This window comes from Raphanus sativus, chromosome 5 (genome assembly GCF_000801105.2).
Source record: "Raphanus sativus cultivar WK10039 chromosome 5, ASM80110v3, whole genome shotgun sequence".
In the NCBI taxonomy this organism is placed as follows: Eukaryota; Viridiplantae; Streptophyta; class Magnoliopsida; order Brassicales; family Brassicaceae; genus Raphanus; species Raphanus sativus.
Genome location: NC_079515.1, coordinates 3,448,685 through 3,468,641, shown reverse-complemented (window position 1 = coordinate 3,468,641; position 19,957 = coordinate 3,448,685). Strand labels below are relative to the sequence as shown.

At 33.7% G+C, this 19,957-nt stretch overlaps 1 protein-coding gene, 1 long non-coding RNA gene and 1 other non-coding gene across 5 annotated transcripts; all 3 read left to right on the top strand.

The window, feature by feature from the left end:
- The first annotated feature begins 2,739 nt into the window (after positions 1 to 2,739).
- LOC130495305 (small nucleolar RNA R71) lies at positions 2,740 to 2,846 on the top strand. Its single transcript, XR_008934577.1, has one exon. It is a non-coding gene; the product is annotated as a small nucleolar RNA R71 (small nucleolar RNA).
- Positions 2,847 to 11,985: 9,139 nt separating this feature from the next.
- LOC108853515 (uncharacterized) lies at positions 11,986 to 14,121 on the top strand. Of its 3 annotated transcripts, none has more exons than XR_001949735.2 (5): positions 11,986 to 12,246; positions 12,386 to 12,443; positions 12,739 to 12,846; positions 12,972 to 13,054; positions 13,855 to 14,121. It is a non-coding gene; the product is annotated as an uncharacterized LOC108853515 (long non-coding RNA). The 3 variants fall into 3 exon arrangements; XR_001949736.2 differs by lacking the exon at positions 13,855 to 14,121 and adding an exon at positions 13,231 to 13,796; XR_001949734.2 differs by lacking the exon at positions 13,855 to 14,121 and having other exon boundaries at positions 11,991 to 12,246; positions 12,972 to 13,796.
- Positions 14,122 to 16,573: 2,452 nt separating this feature from the next.
- Positions 16,574 to 19,059, top strand: LOC108858042 (cytochrome P450 98A3-like). Its single transcript, XM_057010476.1, has 3 exons — positions 16,574 to 17,139; positions 17,627 to 18,024; positions 18,298 to 19,059. The coding sequence occupies exons 1-3, from the start codon at positions 16,659 to 16,661 to the stop codon at positions 18,934 to 18,936; spliced, it is 1,518 nt and encodes a 505-aa protein (XP_056866456.1). The 5' UTR covers positions 16,574 to 16,658; the 3' UTR covers positions 18,937 to 19,059.
- The last annotated feature ends 898 nt before the right edge of the window (positions 19,060 to 19,957 follow it).

The following is a 19,957-nucleotide window of genomic DNA, read 5'->3' as shown; positions in this document are numbered from 1 at the left end:
GTGAGGTGACGAAGAAGGAGGTAACATGTGATGTCAAGGATGCCACTGGTGGTTTTGATTCAAATCATTCTGGTTCTCCACCCATGTTCTTGAACAGCTCATTGGTTATGGAGTGGTTGCTCTCTTAATCTGCTTGTTCTCCTTCTGGCTGAATCTGCGCAGCAGTAACGAGTAAGAGGCTGCGTCGATCCTTTCCTCTCCGACCTTTTTGCACATATCTGCACATATAACACTGAAAAACAAATGCATGAAGGTGGAATAAAGGCTAAGGTTCAGGGTGGGAACTAGCTAAAGATGAGCTAGCCACTCAGGAACAGCAAGATGGAAAGAAAGAAAGAATAAGAAGTCCTGAGTGTTGTTCTCGTTTCCCTGATCTAGTGCCCATAACAAGAAGAATTTCTGTCAAGATTAGGTTCAAGTTATTTGGAGTTAAGTCTACCCAGTGTAACCTGATCGGCTGAAAACTTCTGGAGAATCAAGTGAGATATGTCAGGGTGTTCCAGGTCCACATGTGTGTCTTTCGCCACTGCTAAGGTCACTGAATAAGACAACTAAAGCACGAGGTGGTTAGTGATCAACACAGAATAAGGTCCTAATTCCCACAAAACTTTGACTGACTCGATCCTAAAAACTGACTCAAACTGACTCAACTGACTCAAACTGACTCAAGAGAAAAACAAAAGAAAGAAACGAGTTAGTAAACGACGAAGACCCTCCCCCAGACTTACTTCACAACGTCTCGGTGTGAAAATAAATCAGAGAGAAGGTGAAAACAAGAATTTACAATTTTTTTTTGGTCGAGATACTTACCTGGAGCGGGTGCTCCGAAAAATTCTGGGTGTTCTGTCGCCAGATTTTCACCTGGGCGGTTGTTCTTGGCTCTTGCAGAACAGGGAACTCCGTTTCTGCAACCCAGAATTTTTCGAAATATCTCGAATTTTTCTGCTTTTTGACCTGAAACTCAATAAACTAAAACGAAAATAAGCAAACAAAAACAAAACCAAGTTATATTTACACTTACCAGTGGGTTGCCTCCCACTAAGCGCTTGGTTAAAGTCACTAGCTTGACTTGGGGACAAGGATCAGTCGGGTTGAGCATGAGGGCTTGTTCCAAAACAAGCTCCACAATCAGACATGTTCAGCTTCAAAACTCTGCTCAACAACCCTTTCACAGCAGCTTCTCCTTTCTCTTTCAGCTCATCAGTGAGAATAACTCTGACTTTAGAGAAAGGTTTAGAGGTACCCTTGCACTTTACCTCATACTCAATGAATTTCTCATCACACCAGTGAGGTGACAAAGTCATAGTAAGATCTCCTTTGACCCTTTTCTTCTGGACTTTCTCTTTCACCCTTGCATTCCCACTGAGTTTCTTGGTATCATTGTGAGGATCTCCATTCAGAACTTCATTGAACTTACTGTTTTTACCAAGCTCCTTCCTTGGAACAACCTTCAGCTTTTCTCCACAGAACACTGAGATGCAAGAGGCGTGTAGTTTCTGAAATCTGGTGGGAACAGCCTGATAGAAGAAATTCTTGTTGATGTGGGAGAAGGAGACTCTCTTATTAGGCATATCAACGATTGCTCCCACTGTAGCCATAAATGTCCTTCCTAAAATCAAAGGCATCTCATGATCCTTGTTCATCTCAACAACCTGAAATTCAGTATGGAGAACACAGTCCCCAACTTGGACAGGAAGGTTGCGAATGGTGCCATAAGGAACTGCTCTGGAAGAGTTTGCAAAAGTCAGAGTCACCTGAGAAGGCTCAACTTCAGTAATGCCCAACTTGTCTACAATCGCTTTTGAGACAAGATTCACACAAGATCCAGAGTCACAAAGAGCTTCCTTAAATTCTACCCCAGCAATGGAACATGGAAAAGCAAACTTTCCAGGGTCATCAACCTTAGGCAACACCTTCAGGTGTCTAGGTGGAATCAGATAGGGAACCTTAGGAACATAGACTCGCACTGGTGGAATATCAGTAGATCTGTCGGGAGCGGGAGCAGTCGTGGGAGCAGTCACTCTAGAGCTAGCAGACTGCTCTGTTCTCTGTTCTGCGCCCAGAACAGTCTCAGCGAACAGTTGTTCTGCTTGTTTTTCCTCAGATTCCTCACGTCTCTGCTCGGTTGCATTACAGTGCTCAACCCTAGGATTCATCACACTTTTTCCTCGAATGATCTCTTGCTGTCTTTTAACAGTTTCAGCAGTTTGAACAAGCTGAATATCAATCTTCTTTATGTGGTTGCTCACAGTATCATATTTTGAATTCAGCTCGGTGAACATGCTGTCCATCCTGGTGTTGATGTCTGTGGTAACCTGATTCAGTGCCTTGACCTGAAGTTGCTGGCTCTGGAGCATCTGCTGCATCATAATGTTCAGATTTTTCAGATCATCTGACGGACTGTTCCCTGCAGTCGGAGCACTCGCGGCTGGAACAACTTGCTGATTGCTCTGCGGGATGGTGTTCTGATACCCAGATCCTTGTGCCTGGTTGTTCTGCAGTAGCTGATCGACCTTAGCTGTTAGCTCATCAATTTTCTGGGTGTGTACACTGTTCCCTTTCTTGGAGCGGTTACTCTCCTGATTCTCATTGGCTGAGCTAGCTGCCATGTTCTCAATCAGCTGGAGCGCTCCATCAGTGGTCTGAGTCATGAAGTTTCCATTGCTCGAAGAGTTTAGAGCACCTTGGTATTTCCAGTCCACCCCATCATAGAAAATGCCCAGGAGGTAATCATCATCAAATCCATGGTGAGGGCATTCTCTCTGGTAGTCATTGAAGCGCTCCCATGCGTCACAAAAAGGCTCATCATGGAGCTGTCTGAATGAAGTGATCTTGTTCCTCAATGCAGCTGTTCTCGCCTTAGAGTAGAAATGGTTGAGGAACGCTGATCGGACCTGTTCCCATGAAGTGAGAGAGCCGGTAGGGAGGGAGTTCAACCACCGTGCAGCTTTTCCATCAAGAGAGAATGGGAATAGCATGCACTTGATGTAGTCTGGTGGCACACCATTCGCACGAGTAAAACTGCAGACTTTTTCGAAATTCTCAATATGCTCCATTGGAATTTCTGCAGAGAGACCAGAGAACACTTTTCGCTGCACCAGATCAATCAGAGCAGGCTTGATCTCGAAGTCCTGCCTGGTGCAGAGTGGAGGAACAATGGCAGAGCGCGTAGTAGGAATGTTCCGCGGAAGGTTTCTCTCCCCGATTGGAACAGTCTGCGCTGCTTGTTCTTGCCGCGCGAGAGCAGCCTGTTGAGCATATTGTTCTGCAGCTGCTTGCTGAGCTTGGATGGTCTGCTGCATCTGAAGCATCTGCTGTTGCATCAGTTGCATTGCTGCAGCGAGATCATCTTGATGACCGTGATCACCCATGGTGGTGTCAGTAGGCCTTGGCTGTTGTCTGTTCTGATTTTCTAAACCTTGCGATCTCCTGCAACAAAGAGAAAAGAGCAAGTTAGAGGTCTTAGACTAAATAAATAACCGAAAAATAAAGGTAAAAAGATGGTCCCCGGCAACGGCGCCAAATTGATATTCGTGTTCACGCACACCAATTAACCTAATGTGCACACTACCACAATCGAATGGTATGTCGATGTAGCACTTTAGGATCGAATCCACAGAGACCAACTCTTACACTTTATTTCTATAGGATCAATATTAAGCTAAAACAATATGGGGGTTTTGAGTTTTGTAACAAGCAGCAAATAAAATAAAGTAAATGTGAATTCAGATTAAAGAGAAGCCAGCCTAGGGTTACTTCATCGGGTGTCAATACTTGTGAGCCAAACAATTATTCAAGTGCTAAATAGAACAGTCTAGAACTCGGATCACTCAAGTAGAACAGTCCACTATCGTGATACTGCTCCCTATGCTGATCGATCTCACCGTCTAACTGTCGTTGAGGTGAGAAGCGACAACAAGCAATAGAGATCAAGTCCGATAGGTTCACAGAACACCCTAATATCTACTTTCGCTGATTAGGGATGCAATGCTCATTCAAAACAGATCTAGCAACCTAAGCACTTTTGATGATCAGATTAAACCTATGATCTAACATTAAGCGGCCAGCTTAATGCAAGCAGTAAGAATGGTTATGAATGAAGACAATCGAGTGATTCACTTATCTATGTTTAGCTCACGAAATCAACACCCTAGAACCCTAGACAAGCAAGCCGACTACTCAGCCATGAACAGAGAAAACACAGAGTTCATAGAAGAATAATACTGCATAAATATAACAGAAACAAAGAGAGGGTTCAGGATAATCTTCTCTATGGAGAGAGAGATGGAGCCTTCTCCCTTTACAATAAGCAAAATCCAATAATCTAAAAGTCTCCAATGGTTTCTTGTGTCTAGAATAGCGTAGAATGATGTAGAAAAATAGAAAAAGAAGTTATATCAAAAGCCACAGGCGGCCAGAGAGAAAAAGAGGATAATTAGGGCAAATCCCGAGATGTTGTATTTTCCTTATTCGTCCGGAACAACCGCGGGATCACTCCGTCTGCTTGTTCCGCTTGATCGGGAACAGTCATCAGACTGTTCTGCGTGAAAATCACCAAACTGCACTGTTTTCTGCTTCTTTTGTTCCAGCAGGTCCATCTCCCATCCAGTGCAACTCCAGACCTGTAATGACTCGAAAAGGACTAGAAAGACTCGATAAAGACTTGAAAACCAATTAGAAAACATATATACAATGATGTATAAAACACCATATATCAAAAATATTAAAAAATTAGAATGATTCATATATACCATGAAAGAGACTTTAGAATACATTAATTAAAATTTAGAATGTGGTTTGAAATTTTTAAACTAAAGTGAAGAGTATAAACTTCAGTATATAGAGTATTTACAGAAAACTCATTATTATAGAAGGGGGGCTAACCCACGGATTTTGGAAAAAAATTAAAAATATGAAAATCTGGTTTTAGTGTATAGTTTCATCGAACACTAACATAAGATGATGGTCAAAGATTTAGAACCTCTCTTATCTCCATATCTCTAGATAATGAAGATTTTATAATGCTAATTCCACTAATCTAGTCAGTATGAAATTTTATTAACTAAATATTAAAAAGTTAGAATAATTCCTATATACCATGAAAGATACTTTAGAATACATTAATTCAAATGTAGAATGTGGTTTGAAAATTTAAAACTAAAGTGAAGAGTATAAACTTCAGTATATAGAGCATTTACAGAAAACTCATTATTTTAGAAGGGGATAACCCACGGATTTTGGAAAAATTTTAAAAATATGAAAATCTGGTTTTAGTGTATAGTTTCATCAGGCACTTACATAAGATGATGGTCAAAGAGTTTAGAACCTCTGTTGTCTTCGTTTCTCTAGATAATGAAGATTTTATAATGCTAATTCCACTAATCCATGCAGTATATGAAACTTTAGTAAAGTAAATATTAAAAAATTAGAATGATTCCTATATACCATGAAAGATAGCTTAGAATACAATAATTCAAATTTCGAATGTGGTTTGAAATTTTTAAACAAAAATGAAGAATATAAAATTCAGTATATAGAGCATTTACCGAAAACTCATTATTTTAAAGAGGTTAACCCTCGGATTTTCGAAAAATTTCAAAATATTAAAATCTAGTTTTAGTGTATAGGTTCATCGAGCACTAACATAAGATGATGTTCAAAGAGTTTAGAACCTCTGTTGTCTCCGTTTCTCTAGATAATGAGGATTTTATAATGGTAATTTCACTAATCTAGACAGTATATGAAATTTTAGTAAACTAAATATTAAAAAATTAGAATGATTTTTATATACCATGAAAGATTGCTTAGAATACATTAATTCAAATGTCGAATGTGGTTTGAAATTTTTAAACAAAAGTGAAGAGTATAAACTTCAGTATATAGAGCATTTTACCGAAAACTCATTATTTTAGATGGAGTTAACTCACGAATTTGAAAAAGTTTCAAAAATATGAAAATCTGGTTTTATTGTATAGTTTCATCGAACACTAACATGAGGTGATGGTCAAAGAGTTTAGAACCTATTTTGTCTCCGTTTCTCTAGATAATGAAGATTTTATAATGTTAATTCCACTAATCTGGGCAGTATATGAAATTTTAGTAAACTAAATATTAAAAAATTAAAATGATTCATATATACCATGAAAGATAGTTTAGAATACATTAATTCAAATGTAGAATGTGGTTTGAAATTTTTAAACAAAAGTGAAGAGTATAAACTTCAGTATATAGAGCATTTACCGAAAACTCATTATTTTAAAAGGGGTTAACCCACGGATTTTGGAAAAAATTCAAAAATATCAAAATCTAGTTTTAGTGTTTAGTTTCATCGAACACTAACATAAGATGATGGTCAAAGAGTTTAGAACCTCTGTTGTCTCCGTTTCTCTAGATAATGAAGATTTTATAATGCTAATTCCACTAATCTTGGTAGTATATGAAATTTTAGTAAACTAAATTTTTAAAATTTAAATAAATCTTATATACCATGAAAGATAGCATAGAATACATTAATTCAAATGTAGTAGGTGGTTTGAAATTTTTAAACTAAAGTGAAAAGTATAAACTTCAGTATATAGAGCATTTACTAAAAACTCATAATTTTAGAAGGGTTAACCCATGGAATTTGAAAAAATTTCAAAAATATAAAAAATTGGTTTTAGTGTATAGTTTCATCGAACACTAACATAAAATGATGGTCAAAGAGTTTAGAACCTTTGTTGTCTCCGTTTCTCTAGATAATGAAGATTTTATAATGCTATCTTGTCAGTATATGAAATTTTAGTAAACTAGATATTAAAAATTAGGATGATTCCTATATACCATGAAAAATAGTTTAGAATACATTAATTCAAATGTAGAATGTGGTTTGAAATTTTTAAACTACAGCGAAGAGTATAAACTTCAGTGTATAGAGTATTTACCAAAAACTCAATATTTTTGAAGGGGTTAACCCATGGATTTTGAAAAAATTAAAAAACTATGAAAATGAGGTTTTAGTGTATAGTTTCATCGAGAACTGACATAAGATGATGGTCAAAGAGATTTAGAACATTTGTTGTCTCTGTTTCTCTAGATAATGAAAATTTTATAATGGTAATTCCAATAATCAAGGCAGTATATGAAATTTTTTCAAACTAAATATCAAAAAATTAGAATAATTCTTATATTCCATGAAAGATAGTTTAGAATGTGGTTTGAAATTTTTAAACTAAAGTGAAGAGTATAAACTTCAGTATGTAGAGCATTTACTGGAAACTCAATATTTTTGGAAGGGTTAATCCACGGATTTGAAAAAATTTCAAAAAATATGAAAATCTGGTTTTAGTGTATATATAGTTTCGTCAATAACTGACATAATATGATGGTCAAATAGGTTTATAACCTCTGTTGTCTCCGTTTCTCTAGATAATGAAGATTTTATAATGCTAATTCCACTGATCTAGACAGTATATGAAATTTCAGTAAACTAAATATTAAAAAGTTAGAATGATTCCTATCTACCATGAAAGAGACTTTAGAATACATTAATTCAAATATAGAATTTGGTTTGAAATTTTTAAACTAAAGTGAAGAGTATGAACTTCAGTATATAGAACATTTACCTAAAACTTAATATTTTTGAAGGGGGTTAACCACGGATTTTGGAAAATTTTCAAAAATATGAAAATCTGGTTTTAGTGTATAGTTTCTTAGAGCACTGATATAAGATGATGATCAAAGAGGTTTTAAACCTTTGTTGTCTCAGTTTTTTTTAGTAAATAAAGATTTTATAATGAGGTAAACTAACAAAGGTTATTGAATAATCCAAGACATAAAAAAAAAATATATTTGGAATTTATAAAATATTTTAATTATTGTAAATATTGATATGTGTTCATGAGCTTCTAAAAATGTATCAGTTACTTATGTATGTAACTTTCTATTGATCATCGTTTTATTTTCTAATATATATATATATATATATACATATATTTTTTTTAAATGAACATATAATTTGATAAATATATGATCATACATGCTCAATAAAACAATAAATAAAATTAATTCGATTTAACTTAATTTTATATATATATAATATATTAATTATCAATTGGATCTTTGCTAACGGAGCCTGGATACTTAATTTTATTAGTCCGACCACGTAAACCAAAAAAAATAAAAATAATCATATTTCGGTTTCAGTTTGAAAGAATATATGTAACTCAATATATTTACAATATGAGTTACTTGACTAATCAATTTATATCTAAAACAATAGATTATATAAAATAAAACAACCAACCTAGATGCAAAAAAAGAAAATTAATCAAATTTTAATATATCTAAAATAAAAAATACTATAGTTGAATTCAGAAATAAATGCAATACAATATACCTAAATGATAACTAAATAGACAGTAATAAAATAGACTAAATATAACATATCTAAAATCATATGTCTAATTAAAATATTTTAATATTATTAATATAAATTATGCATAAAAATTATAAATTATTTTAAAATTAAAGTATATAACAATTAATTATTATAGTATAATTATTTTATAAATATTTATATATGTGCATCAGCACGGAAAAATCACCTAGTATATATATATAGAGAAAAAAACATGTTCATTGAACTCATATTAAATAACACTACCGAATCAGATATCGAATTATTGTGCTCACTTTAACGAATATAATAACAACAAAATCACAAGACTCGTACAGAAATATATATAGAAAAAAACATGTTCATTGAAATCAAATTAAATAACACTACCGAATCAGATATCGAATTATTGTGCTCACTTTAACGAATATAATAACAACAAAATCACAAGACTCGTACAGAAAAAATCCACAAAGGCTACGAATAGTATAGACATTCGGTCCCGTACCGCAGTTAACAATAACAAAAATTTCTAAATATACTGAAGCCAAAATATATAAGAGTATCTCCATCGCTAGTATCCAGAGCAGATGTAAAGCACCGAAAAAAAAATAAAAATTAGCAAAAACAGGAAAGAGAAACATCTAAAGTCTCAGATACACCATAAACATGTGAATTTAATGTAGTTATTTATAGTTTTTGACTCCTTAATGTTGTAGTCTGTTTGCTAATTCTACTGTCAGAAATTGTACCCTTGTCGGTGGTCCTGTGCCTCAGGGTTTCTTGCCAATATCTGATGCATATGTGTCACCATGTAAGTGGTTTGATTATTCAAAAGAAAAGAAAATTTTAATTACATAAATAAAGTGTATTAAAATATAAATATAAAGCATTTAACAAACCCATTTGAGTGTCTTTACCGTTGAGGTCGCTAGGGCTGGGCGTTCGGGTACCCATTCGGATTTCGGTTCAGTCCATTCGAGTTTCGGGTTTTCGGGATTAAAGATTTTAGTCCCATTCGGATATTTCTAAATTTTGGTTCGGGTTCGGTTCGGATCTTTGCGGGTTCGGTTCGGGTTCGAATAACCCATTTAAAATGTTTTTAAATTTTCAAAATTCATTATATACTTTAAATTTTCAAAATCTATAAGAAAGATAATATATTACATATAAATTTTCATAACATATATGTTAAAATACCTTAATTTAATATATAAATTAGTTTTCTTTGAATATTTAGATAAAGAATCAATAGATATTTAACTATTTTGTTGTTTTCAGTATACTTTAGCTATTTTAAACATTTACTTTTGACTATTTGCATATATTTTCTGAGTATTTTGGAAAACTTAAAGGTATCTTATATATATTTAAGTATATAAATTTATTTCGGATACATTCGGGTACCCAAAATATTTTGGTTCGGATCGGGTTCGGTTTCGGTTCTTTAAATACCGAAATTTTGAACCCGTTCGGATATTTAATCAATTTCGATTCGGGTTCGGTGCTACTTTTTCGGATCGGGTTCGGTTTGGTTTTTCGGGTTCGGATTTTTTGCCCAGCCCTAGGGGTCGCTCTCAGTTTTACGTCTCACCTAACCCATCACACCTACTCGACCGATCAGGCGTTTTTCCTCGTTTGAATTAAAAAAAAAATCTGAAACTGGCCCTGGAATCACATGGCCAGAGGGATAATTTTCATAATTTTATGGGTCTTTTAAATATGCTCAGCGGACATGGAGATAATTCAAGGTTTACACTATATGCTCAGCAAACTTATAGTGAAACTGTAATAAAACGTTTTAGTGTCTCACTTGTTAAATAATAAGCCTTTTAATATTTTTATTATAATCAAAAGCCCAAGCATATGCTTCACTTGATTTCACTTGGGGCTTTGACGTAATATAATTTTCTTCTTGCACATGCATTTTCTTATTAAAACCTAGCTAACCTGCAATAGCATGCACGTGTTTGAACACTGATGATGCAATAATGCTTAACATTTAAGTGAAAACATTCTGCTAACAAGAAAAACAGTCTATATATTTCGTATCGTATAAATTGAAAACACAAAATGAACAATTTCCCACAAACTATTTAATTCAAACGTAGAAAAATTCTGTAAGATAGTATAATAATAGTGTAAACTTATGAAACAAAACAGAAAGATGTTTTTACTAACTGTAATATGTATCAAAAACTGCAGTAACAGGTAGGGTCCGAGACCCATCTTAAAATCCAATAAGTTTAATAGCAAAAAGAACCCAACCTATATATATATTACAGTATAGAGTGAGAACGGAGATGATCTAAGCCGGCCCTACAGTTAAGCAAATGGATATTTCACCTCAATTGGTTAGGTAGAAAGTGGAATATGAAAGTTAATATTGTTTCTTCCCTGTAAATTTCCATAATAGTAAAAAACGGTTAAAACCTCAATCCAAATATTGATGATCATGAAACTTAAAGAGGAGGAAGGACTATTCAACTAAGAGTTTGAAGTGATTTGTATTGATATGACAAATCTACTATATTAAAACATAGATTTAAAAAACACTTTAAAATCTAGTTTATTGAACTTTTCATTTCATAACACTCTGAATTTACTATTATTGAATAAAATTAGGTTGAAAATTTTAGATGTTTAGTTTTTTTAGAATGTTTGAGAAAGGTCTTTTTATTATAAAAATAAAATAAAAATCTCATAGCTTCAGATATGATTTTAGAGTTATTTAACAAAAATTACACTGAATTCTCATATTTTCTACAATCATCTAAAAACTCAATAAAAATCAAATCACCTCAAATTTCAGATTCAATATACCTCTTAAGCTAAATGTCAACCTCGACATTTCCACTTCTTGTTTATGCCTTTGTGCTATTTTGTTTGTAAACTGTTTGTGGCTTTGTGCCATGATTTTTACGGTTTAATTATATTATTTTTTCCATGTTTTACATTTGAAAGATGATAGTTTACTAACAGTAGAAAAATACTAATGTAGTATTCCTTTCATTCCATAAAGATAAAATTTTCATGTTTTCACACATATTACAAATATATATTGAATTTGTATCATAAGCACATTATTTTTATGACTATCGATTTTAATAAAATAAAATAAATAGAAATTTGATAAAATCAATCATTTTTAATTATTTGTACTTTACTATTGTTAAATAAAACGATTTCATAAAATACAAAAAAAATATATTTGTGAAACAAGTTTTTCTTCTATAATATGGAACAGAATAAGTATTTTATAACAATTGTCATTCTCCCGGGTTCGATGCCAGCCGGAGGCGAACTGCCTCTTCCATGTCACCATTAGTGGTACTGGGCTTCGGCCCAGGTTAATACCCTCCCGGATGAAGTGGACTGCTGCTTGACCGGGCCCAGGGAATGACCCGCTAAATGGAGAACCCTGGATTATCAAAAAAAAAAAAAACAAACAAAATAAATCGGTTCACCAACTCCCTCCCTAATCCACACAGTAATGAAACAAGGTTCTCCTATGCTGTTGACACATCAGATTTTTAGAGACATCAGAGATAGACATGTCAATAAATGAAAAAAGTTGAAGATCCAATGAAAATATTTTGTTTTTCCATGTCATTCATACACGTCATTCACATTGTTTTTGTTCTAAACGTTTCCACTTTCTTAATTTTACCGTTCACGGACGATGCTCAAAGACGAAGCATCAAAGGGAGTATTGTCGTCGGCGGCTGATTCCGATGATCGATCCCACCCTGATTCGTAGCTCTAGCTCTGGCCCAGCTTCTACTTCATCTGTCTCTTCCTCAGGTGTCTGTAGAGGCCTCCGCGACAATACCGAGACGGAAACATTTGAGCCGGCGGCACTGCTACAGGTTTAACTATGGGTTTACCGTTACATGGACCTGATCTGGTGCATGTATCCCAGAACTCTTTTATTGTTTCCTTATTTTCATATGTGTATCAGTGTATGGTTTGTGTTTTCTTTGATGCCAAAATATCCCAAATGTACAGGTACGGTTGGGGATATGGTTATGGTCTTACGTTAGAGAAGAGATCTTCTCATGGAAGGGTAATTTAACTATTTGTATCAATAACTAAAGTGTTTTATAGTACTATCGTTCATATAGAGTTTAGTAATATTCTGCTGATAAGTTTTGGTCTTTATCTTAGAGATTTAATTTGTGTTCGCTTACAGAAAGTAACCATCGATCCTTTCACCAAAGAAATTTTTTAATCATATGCATCCCAATTCCCAAGGGGTTCCACTCAGAGGAATGGGGGTATCAAAGCAGATTACTCTCTTGGTTCTGCTGGCCATAATTTTTGTGGCTTACATTTTGAACAAATAGTACTGGTTATTGCAGAAGTGGAATGGAAAGCATATCTAAGGGATTCTCAGAGGAGAGTTTAAGCAGTGGAAAATTACTCTTGGAACGTGTGATCCATCACCTATGATGGCTAATCAGTTTTATGTAAGTCGTATGACCTTAGTGGAATTGAAATCTATGTTTATTGAATCCAAGACTTGTTAGTTCCATTGATAGTATTTTACTTCCAAAGTGTAGCCTTTTATACTTCCATTGTGTTACTCTTTCAGGATCTTGCAACAGAGAATCATATCTTCCAATTATACCATCGAAAGCTTAAGGCCAGGCTCAAGTCTTTTCCAAAGCGTTGCAGGTAAGATTAACTTTGGTCATTTTCACCATCATGCATATATCACATTCATATTTTACTATTGAAATGAATCTCTTCTGGCATAGTAATATATCAGAATGATAACCAGTGTATTGTGTTATCAATCTTTGGCCTAGAAAACATGAATCTCTAAACAGATTGCATAAGAGAATTTGCAGATATTGATTTATAGTTCCGGAGTTTGGTAGCAATTGGCTTGTTGGTTAGTTCTCAAATCACTAAGTTCTTCCGTTCAAGAACAATATGTATATATGGTTGTTGGTTACAGATTTTTTTCCAATACAAATGCTTGTTGGCCTCGTGAAGAATATAGCAAATTAGCAATAGCTTTTAGGTGGAAGTTGGTGCTGATATCGATTTTGTGATTTGCCAACTTTAGAAGGACACTTGTGACACCGCCAATATTAGGATTGTTTTGAATGTAAATTTTATTCAATTTTATTACTCGACTAATTTTTCTAACAGAACATCATATTTCTACTAATCAAAATTTGCACAAAAAGTATTAATAAAATTAAATTTAAACAAATAACTATTACCAAACAGAATAAAACTTAATAAATAAATATTCAATAATAACACAAGTAACTCTCCAGAACATGACACATCAGATTTTTAGAAGTTTGTGAGATTGCCATGTCAATAAATGAAAAAACTATGAAAACCAATCAAATCATTTCGTTTCTACACATCAGTTTTGTCTCGTGCTTTGCCTTTTCTTCTTTGTTTGTATCACCACTTTCACTTGTCCAAGATTTACGATCAGAAATATTGAAAATCAGATGGGCTTCTACTGCTACTGTGCGGCCTCCTTTCACGCCGTAAGCCCCCTCCTCATGCCTTAACCACCGTATACGTCGCCATCGATCAGATTGATTGAAAGTGGGGAAGGAAAACTCTTGGGGCGCAAGCAAGAGTGGATGGTAATCTGACTTGCTCGGATCTCGACTTTGGTGGTTGGTACCGCTCGGATGGTATCATCGGTGGATTGTGAAGATTCGGGGCGTCGAGTGATGGTGAAGACCGGCAGCTCTGACGTCGCTCCTTTCTCCTCCACGTCTTGGTTCTGCCGCATAACACCAACAAGAGCAAAGATGAGTCTATGGACAGCAGATGCGGTGGATCCAGAGGTGAGTAGTTCGCAAGAGGAAGGTGGTGGTGACGATCTGAGACAAACACCACATCTTTTCCTCACACAAGAAAGAGAAGAAGATTTGAAGGAAGAACCAAGAACAATACGAAGGCTGACGAGGGGAAGAAGAGAAGATAATACGAAGAAGTGGTTAGAAGCATTGGTGATTACCACACAAGGAAGATGACGGTTTGGCTTTAGGTAGAAGGAGATAGATATACTTATATAATTTATACACGTGTTAGGTTAACGTGAATAAGAAAAATTGAGCTTTGGTTTGATAAAAGAGATTAATTAGACAAACCAAACCGGTTTTAGTAAACCAAAGCGATTAGATGATGTTGAATCTGATATGAATGTTGATTTTTAAAGAAAAAAGCAGAAGACGAGAACCTGTTTTTATAACCGGAAGGAACCTATTATATTTATATAACTAAGAGTTTTAACCGCACTTGCGGGCTTAACAATTTTACAAAAAAGTTATACATGAATATATTATCAATTCAAAATTCACTAAAATAAAGTATTTTTATGCTTTTGAAATATTTAATAATTAGTTAAGAATTAAAATTTATCATACAATTTTTTTCTATTTTAAGAAAACATCTTTCGTTATGCAGAATAAACTTAAAACATTCATATATACATAAAATTATATATGTGGATTTATATTTATTTTTAAAATCTTATGATGTACAATATTTATGGATAACATAATATAGAATCTTTTAGATAATGATGATTATCAAGTTAATGAAATTTTTAAAAATTTCTGAATAATTATGTATTAACAAAACTTATTGAATTATCTATTAAAAATAATAAAGACTTTAACGCTTTATGGATTAAAGTGAGAACAAAAAAGTCACTTCACATAATAAATATAAATACTTTTAATTATTTGCTATATATATATATTGAAATAAAGTCGGTTTGATATTACTAAACCAAATATAATATAAACATATAAATAGATATTTTAGTTATACTTAAATAAATATAATATAAATTTAATTATGACATTTTGGTTATAGTTTTTAGTTATTCTCAAGATAAATATAAAGATAAATTATAAGAAAAATAATTAAAATATTTATAAAGATTAATTATTGAAAATAAAATATAACTAAACATAAAATTACGGGAACCATGACAAATAAGCAAAAAAACTAAAATTATGGAGAGTATGAAAAGTAATCGGTTTGATATTACTAAACCAAAGATAATATAAACATATATATATATATTTTTTCTAATTATACTTAAGTAAATATAATATAAATATGACATTGTGGTTAGAATTTTTTTGTTATTCTCAAGATAATGACAAATTATAAGCAAAATCACTAAAATATATATATTAAGATTAATAATTAAAAATAAATATGACTAAACCTAAAATTACAGGAAACATGACAAATATAATATAAAAATTATATAATTTTTTTAATTTTACTTAAATATATATAATATCAATTCAAATATGACATTATGATTAGAATTTTTAAGTTATTCTCAAGATAAAGATAATGATAAATTATAAGTAAATCATTAAAATATTTACTAATATTAATAATTAAGAATAAAATATGAATAAACCTAAAATTATAGAAAACATGACAAATAAATAAAAAACCTAAAAATATGGAGAAGCTGACACATAAGCCAAATCACTTTTTAAATAATAGTATAGATTTGATTTTGGATAACAAAAGAAAATTTAATTTGGAAACAGATTATAGTATTATTAGATTTCATCATTGTGGATTGGAAATATGTTTGATGAACTCTTCATTTTTTTCCATGTACTCCGAAATATCAAGCTTGGTGGCAAATAACAATGACACCAGTGAATTATTATATTTCATCATTTCAACAAGTGTTGGAATAATAACGACGATACTGAAAAAAATGCTGGATAGTTTTTGATTCCAAGATTTGTTAACCAAGATCCAATTAGGTTTCACTCAGAAATTTTTGAAAAAGCCTATTGCAGTCTCACTGAAAAACTGTTTATTTTTTGGTTTCTTGGGATATCATAGGCTGAGATTGAGCACATGCCTGATATAAGCAAGAAACTTAGGTTTTATGTTAGATGGTTCCAACAAGTAAGTGGAATCTGTGTCTAAAAGAAAGAAAATCTGCACAGAAAGATGCAGTGCACATCAATGAGTTATCTTCTGCAATGGGTAATTACATCACAAAACCTTTGAGGTTGTAGAAGAAAAAAACTAACCTAAGAGACTATAGACTAAACATACTAAAATACATAATTTGATGCTATGGCCGAATATTGAAGAGACAATCCCGCAGCGTAGCGCGGGTAATTATCTAGTATAAATCAAAGTCTCGACCAGATCTGTCTAGAAACTGAATTTGATTTACACATTTTTTTTTCCTTTTTTATAGTAATACTCGATTTAATCACTGTCTCTGGAAAGTAAACAAAAACTCATGTCATGGTTTCTTATAACGGCGGCCATCGCCGCAGTCGTGTCTTACAAACTGATCCAACGGCTAAGATTAAATCTCCCGCCGGGCCCACTCCCTAAACCAATCATCGGTAACCTTTGCGACATTAAACCTGTCCGGTTCATATGCTACTATGAGTGGGCACAAACCTACGGACCAATCATATCGGTCTGGATAGGCTCGGTTCTAAATGTTGTGGTATCTAGCGCCGAGCTAGCAAAAGAAGTGCTCAAAGATCACGACCAGAAACTTGCCGACAGGCACCGGAACAGATCAACGGAAGCATTCAGTCGCAACGGTCAGGATCTAATATGGGCAGATTATGGGCCACATTACGTGAAGGTGAAAAAAGTTTGCATGCTTGAGCTCTTCACACCTAAACGACTCGAGTCACTCAGACCTGTCCGTGAAGATGAAGTCAATTCCATGGTTGAGTCCGTCTTCAGAGACTGCAACCTTCCTGGTACGTCATCGTTCCTTAGATCACCTTTTCAAAAAAAAAAAATCTCCATTAAAGGAGCTTTTCGTAAAACGTAAGAGAAGTACTCTTCAAAAAAAAGAAAGAAGAAAAGAGAGTTTTGCGATTTATGTGGAAATTCTCTGATTAGGAGCACTTTCATTCAGAAGGTTCTTATTTAATTGATACTTTTAAACTAATAATATTTTATTAAAAAGTATTATAAATACTTGAAAGTCTAATTTATAAGTATATTAAATAAATATTTTAAGATATTTCTAAATGAATCTCAGTTGTTTTAGAATTTAAATTTTAGTAAATTAGTATTATTTACCTTTTTAAGATATTCAAGATAGTAGTTTTTTTTTTGTAACTTTTCAAGATAGTAGTTTCCAAATAGAATTTCTGAAAATTCTATTTTATACAATTCAAAAAAAAATATTTCAAGCATAGAAAAAAGTTAGTGATATTTAATTATGTATCTTATCCTCAGAAAACATAGCCAAAGGAATACAACTGAGGAAGTACTTAGGAGCGGTTGCGTTCAACAACATAACGCGGTTGGTGTTCGGAAAGCGTTTCGTGAACGCGGAAGGTGTGATGGACGAGCAAGGGCTCGAGTTCCATGCCATAGTGTCCAACGGTCTGAAGCTAGGTGCTTCACTGTCGATAGCTGAACACATCTCCTGGCTCCGGTGGATGTGTCCAGCCGATGAGAAGGCGTTTGCTGAGCACGGTGCTCGCCGCGACCTCCTCACTCGAGCTATCATGGAAGAGCACACTTTGGCCCGTCAAAAGTCTAGTGGACCAAAGCAGCATTTCGTTGATGCGTTGCTTACGTTGAAGGATCAGTATGATCTTAGCGAAGACACCATCATTGGTCTTCTATGGGTATGTTTTAGTGCTTAAATGGACATGCATGGTTCTGGACACATCGATGAAACATTTGTCTTCACCCTTAATTTTAAAGAGTTAATATATACATATAGCATATTCCCTAAATTATCAAAAATGTTTACTAAAATTAAACTAAAAATATTTATAGCCCCAAAAACCTTAAATCCGGCCAATGGAATCAATTGATAAACATAATAACTATTTAGACACTTTATTCTGTATAAATTACTTGTTGCTCACGATAGGGTAAATGGTGTGTCTATGCAGGATATGATCACGGCAGGGATGGACACAGCAGCGATAACAGCCGAATGGGCCATGGCGGAAATGATCAAGAATCCAAGAGTACAACAAAAGGTGCAAGAAGAATTCGACAGAGTCATTGGCCTTGACCGGATCTTAACCGAGCCAGACTTGGCACGCTTACCCTACTTGAAATGCATTGTTAAAGAATCATTCAGGCTGCACCCTCCAACGCCTCTAATGGTTCCTCACCGATCAAGCGCAGACGTCAAGATAGGAGGCTACAACATTCCCAAAGGTTCAAACGTTCATGTGAACGTTTGGGCAGTGGGTAGAGACCCTGCCGTATGGAGAAACCCATTAGATTTTAGACCAGAGAGGTTCTTGGAAGAAGACGTTGACATGAAGGGTCATGATTTTAGGCTGCTTCCGTTTGGAGCAGGAAGACGGGTTTGTCCCGGTGCACAACTTGGTATCAACTTGGTGACTTCGATGTTGAGTCATTTGCTTCACCACTTCGTTTGGACACTGCCCCAAGGTACTAAACCAGAGGAGATTGATATGTCTGGAAACCCTGGAATCGTTACTTTCATGCGTACACCTGTTCAAGCCGTTGCCACGCCTCGGTTGCCTTCGGATTTGTATAAACGTGTTGCATGTTGATATGTGAATGTCTCTCTCATCTACATTCTGCTGCTGCTATTGATGCTGATGGTCTTGCTGTTTTTTTCATATGTATGTTTCATTTTCGGGTTATGGTGGAAATAAGAAAAGAAACCAGCTTCTTTGTCATTGAGTTTAACGACCTTCAAATCAACAGAAAGCAAATATAAATAACTAAATTTCCAGGGAACAGAAAGTTTCTTGGTTACATTAACTTCATATTGGTACATTACATTACACACACCAAGCTATCTCAGACTTCATGCCCCACTTGTGTAATGAGAAAAACATCCATTGTTCAACTCGACTAGCAACCCTGTCTCCTTTTTTTAATAACTCAAAATGATTTAATATGGTATGTAACATGGTACCTTTAACACTATGCAAGACTTTATTTTGGATGGTTAACAACAAATACATTAATTATCTTCACATTTTTATTCAATTTAACAACTTCATTAATTATATTATCTTAACCATACATCACTAATTATATTATCAAAATAATAATATTGCAGATTTGTATTTATTAGTTAATCACAATTAGTTTTATACTAACTATAAAAATCATAATGTAAAATAACCAGATTTTGCATATGGTTAAAAGTTCGGTTTACTCTATTTTACTAAAAATATTTTTATCTTAGTTTCAGTCGGTAAAAAACTATGTAGCCAAATACATAATTCAAAATATAGTTTATGCGAACAATATAACTTAAATTAAAATTATAAAAACATATTATATTTATTGTCACTTAATTTTCATTCCATATAACCATTTTACTAAATAAAAAAAATTACTTAATTTAGTCAAACACTAGAATTTTTTTTTAATTTGTTTACATAATCAGTTAAGTATGAACATTCAAATACTCATTCATGTACTGATTATTTCTTTCGAGTATTATTTTTACGGGTTTAAAAATTAAGCCCCGCTTGGATATTATAAATTTATGTGTGGGTTTCAAATTGGATCCTCCCGGATTAGGATGAGTTCGGTTCTGATGTATAAGAACCTAAA

Excerpts from the sequence above, each read along its gene's own strand:
- LOC108858042 (XM_057010476.1), top strand. The coding sequence starts at position 16,659 with ATGTCATGGTTTCTTATAACGGCGGCCATCGCCGCAGTCGTGTCTTAC. Across the intron at positions 17,140-17,626 it reads CAGAGACTGCAACCTTCCTG|AAAACATAGCCAAAGGAATA; the intron begins GTACGTCATCGT and ends TCTTATCCTCAG. Across the intron at positions 18,025-18,297 it reads CCATCATTGGTCTTCTATGG|GATATGATCACGGCAGGGAT; the intron begins GTATGTTTTAGT and ends GTGTCTATGCAG.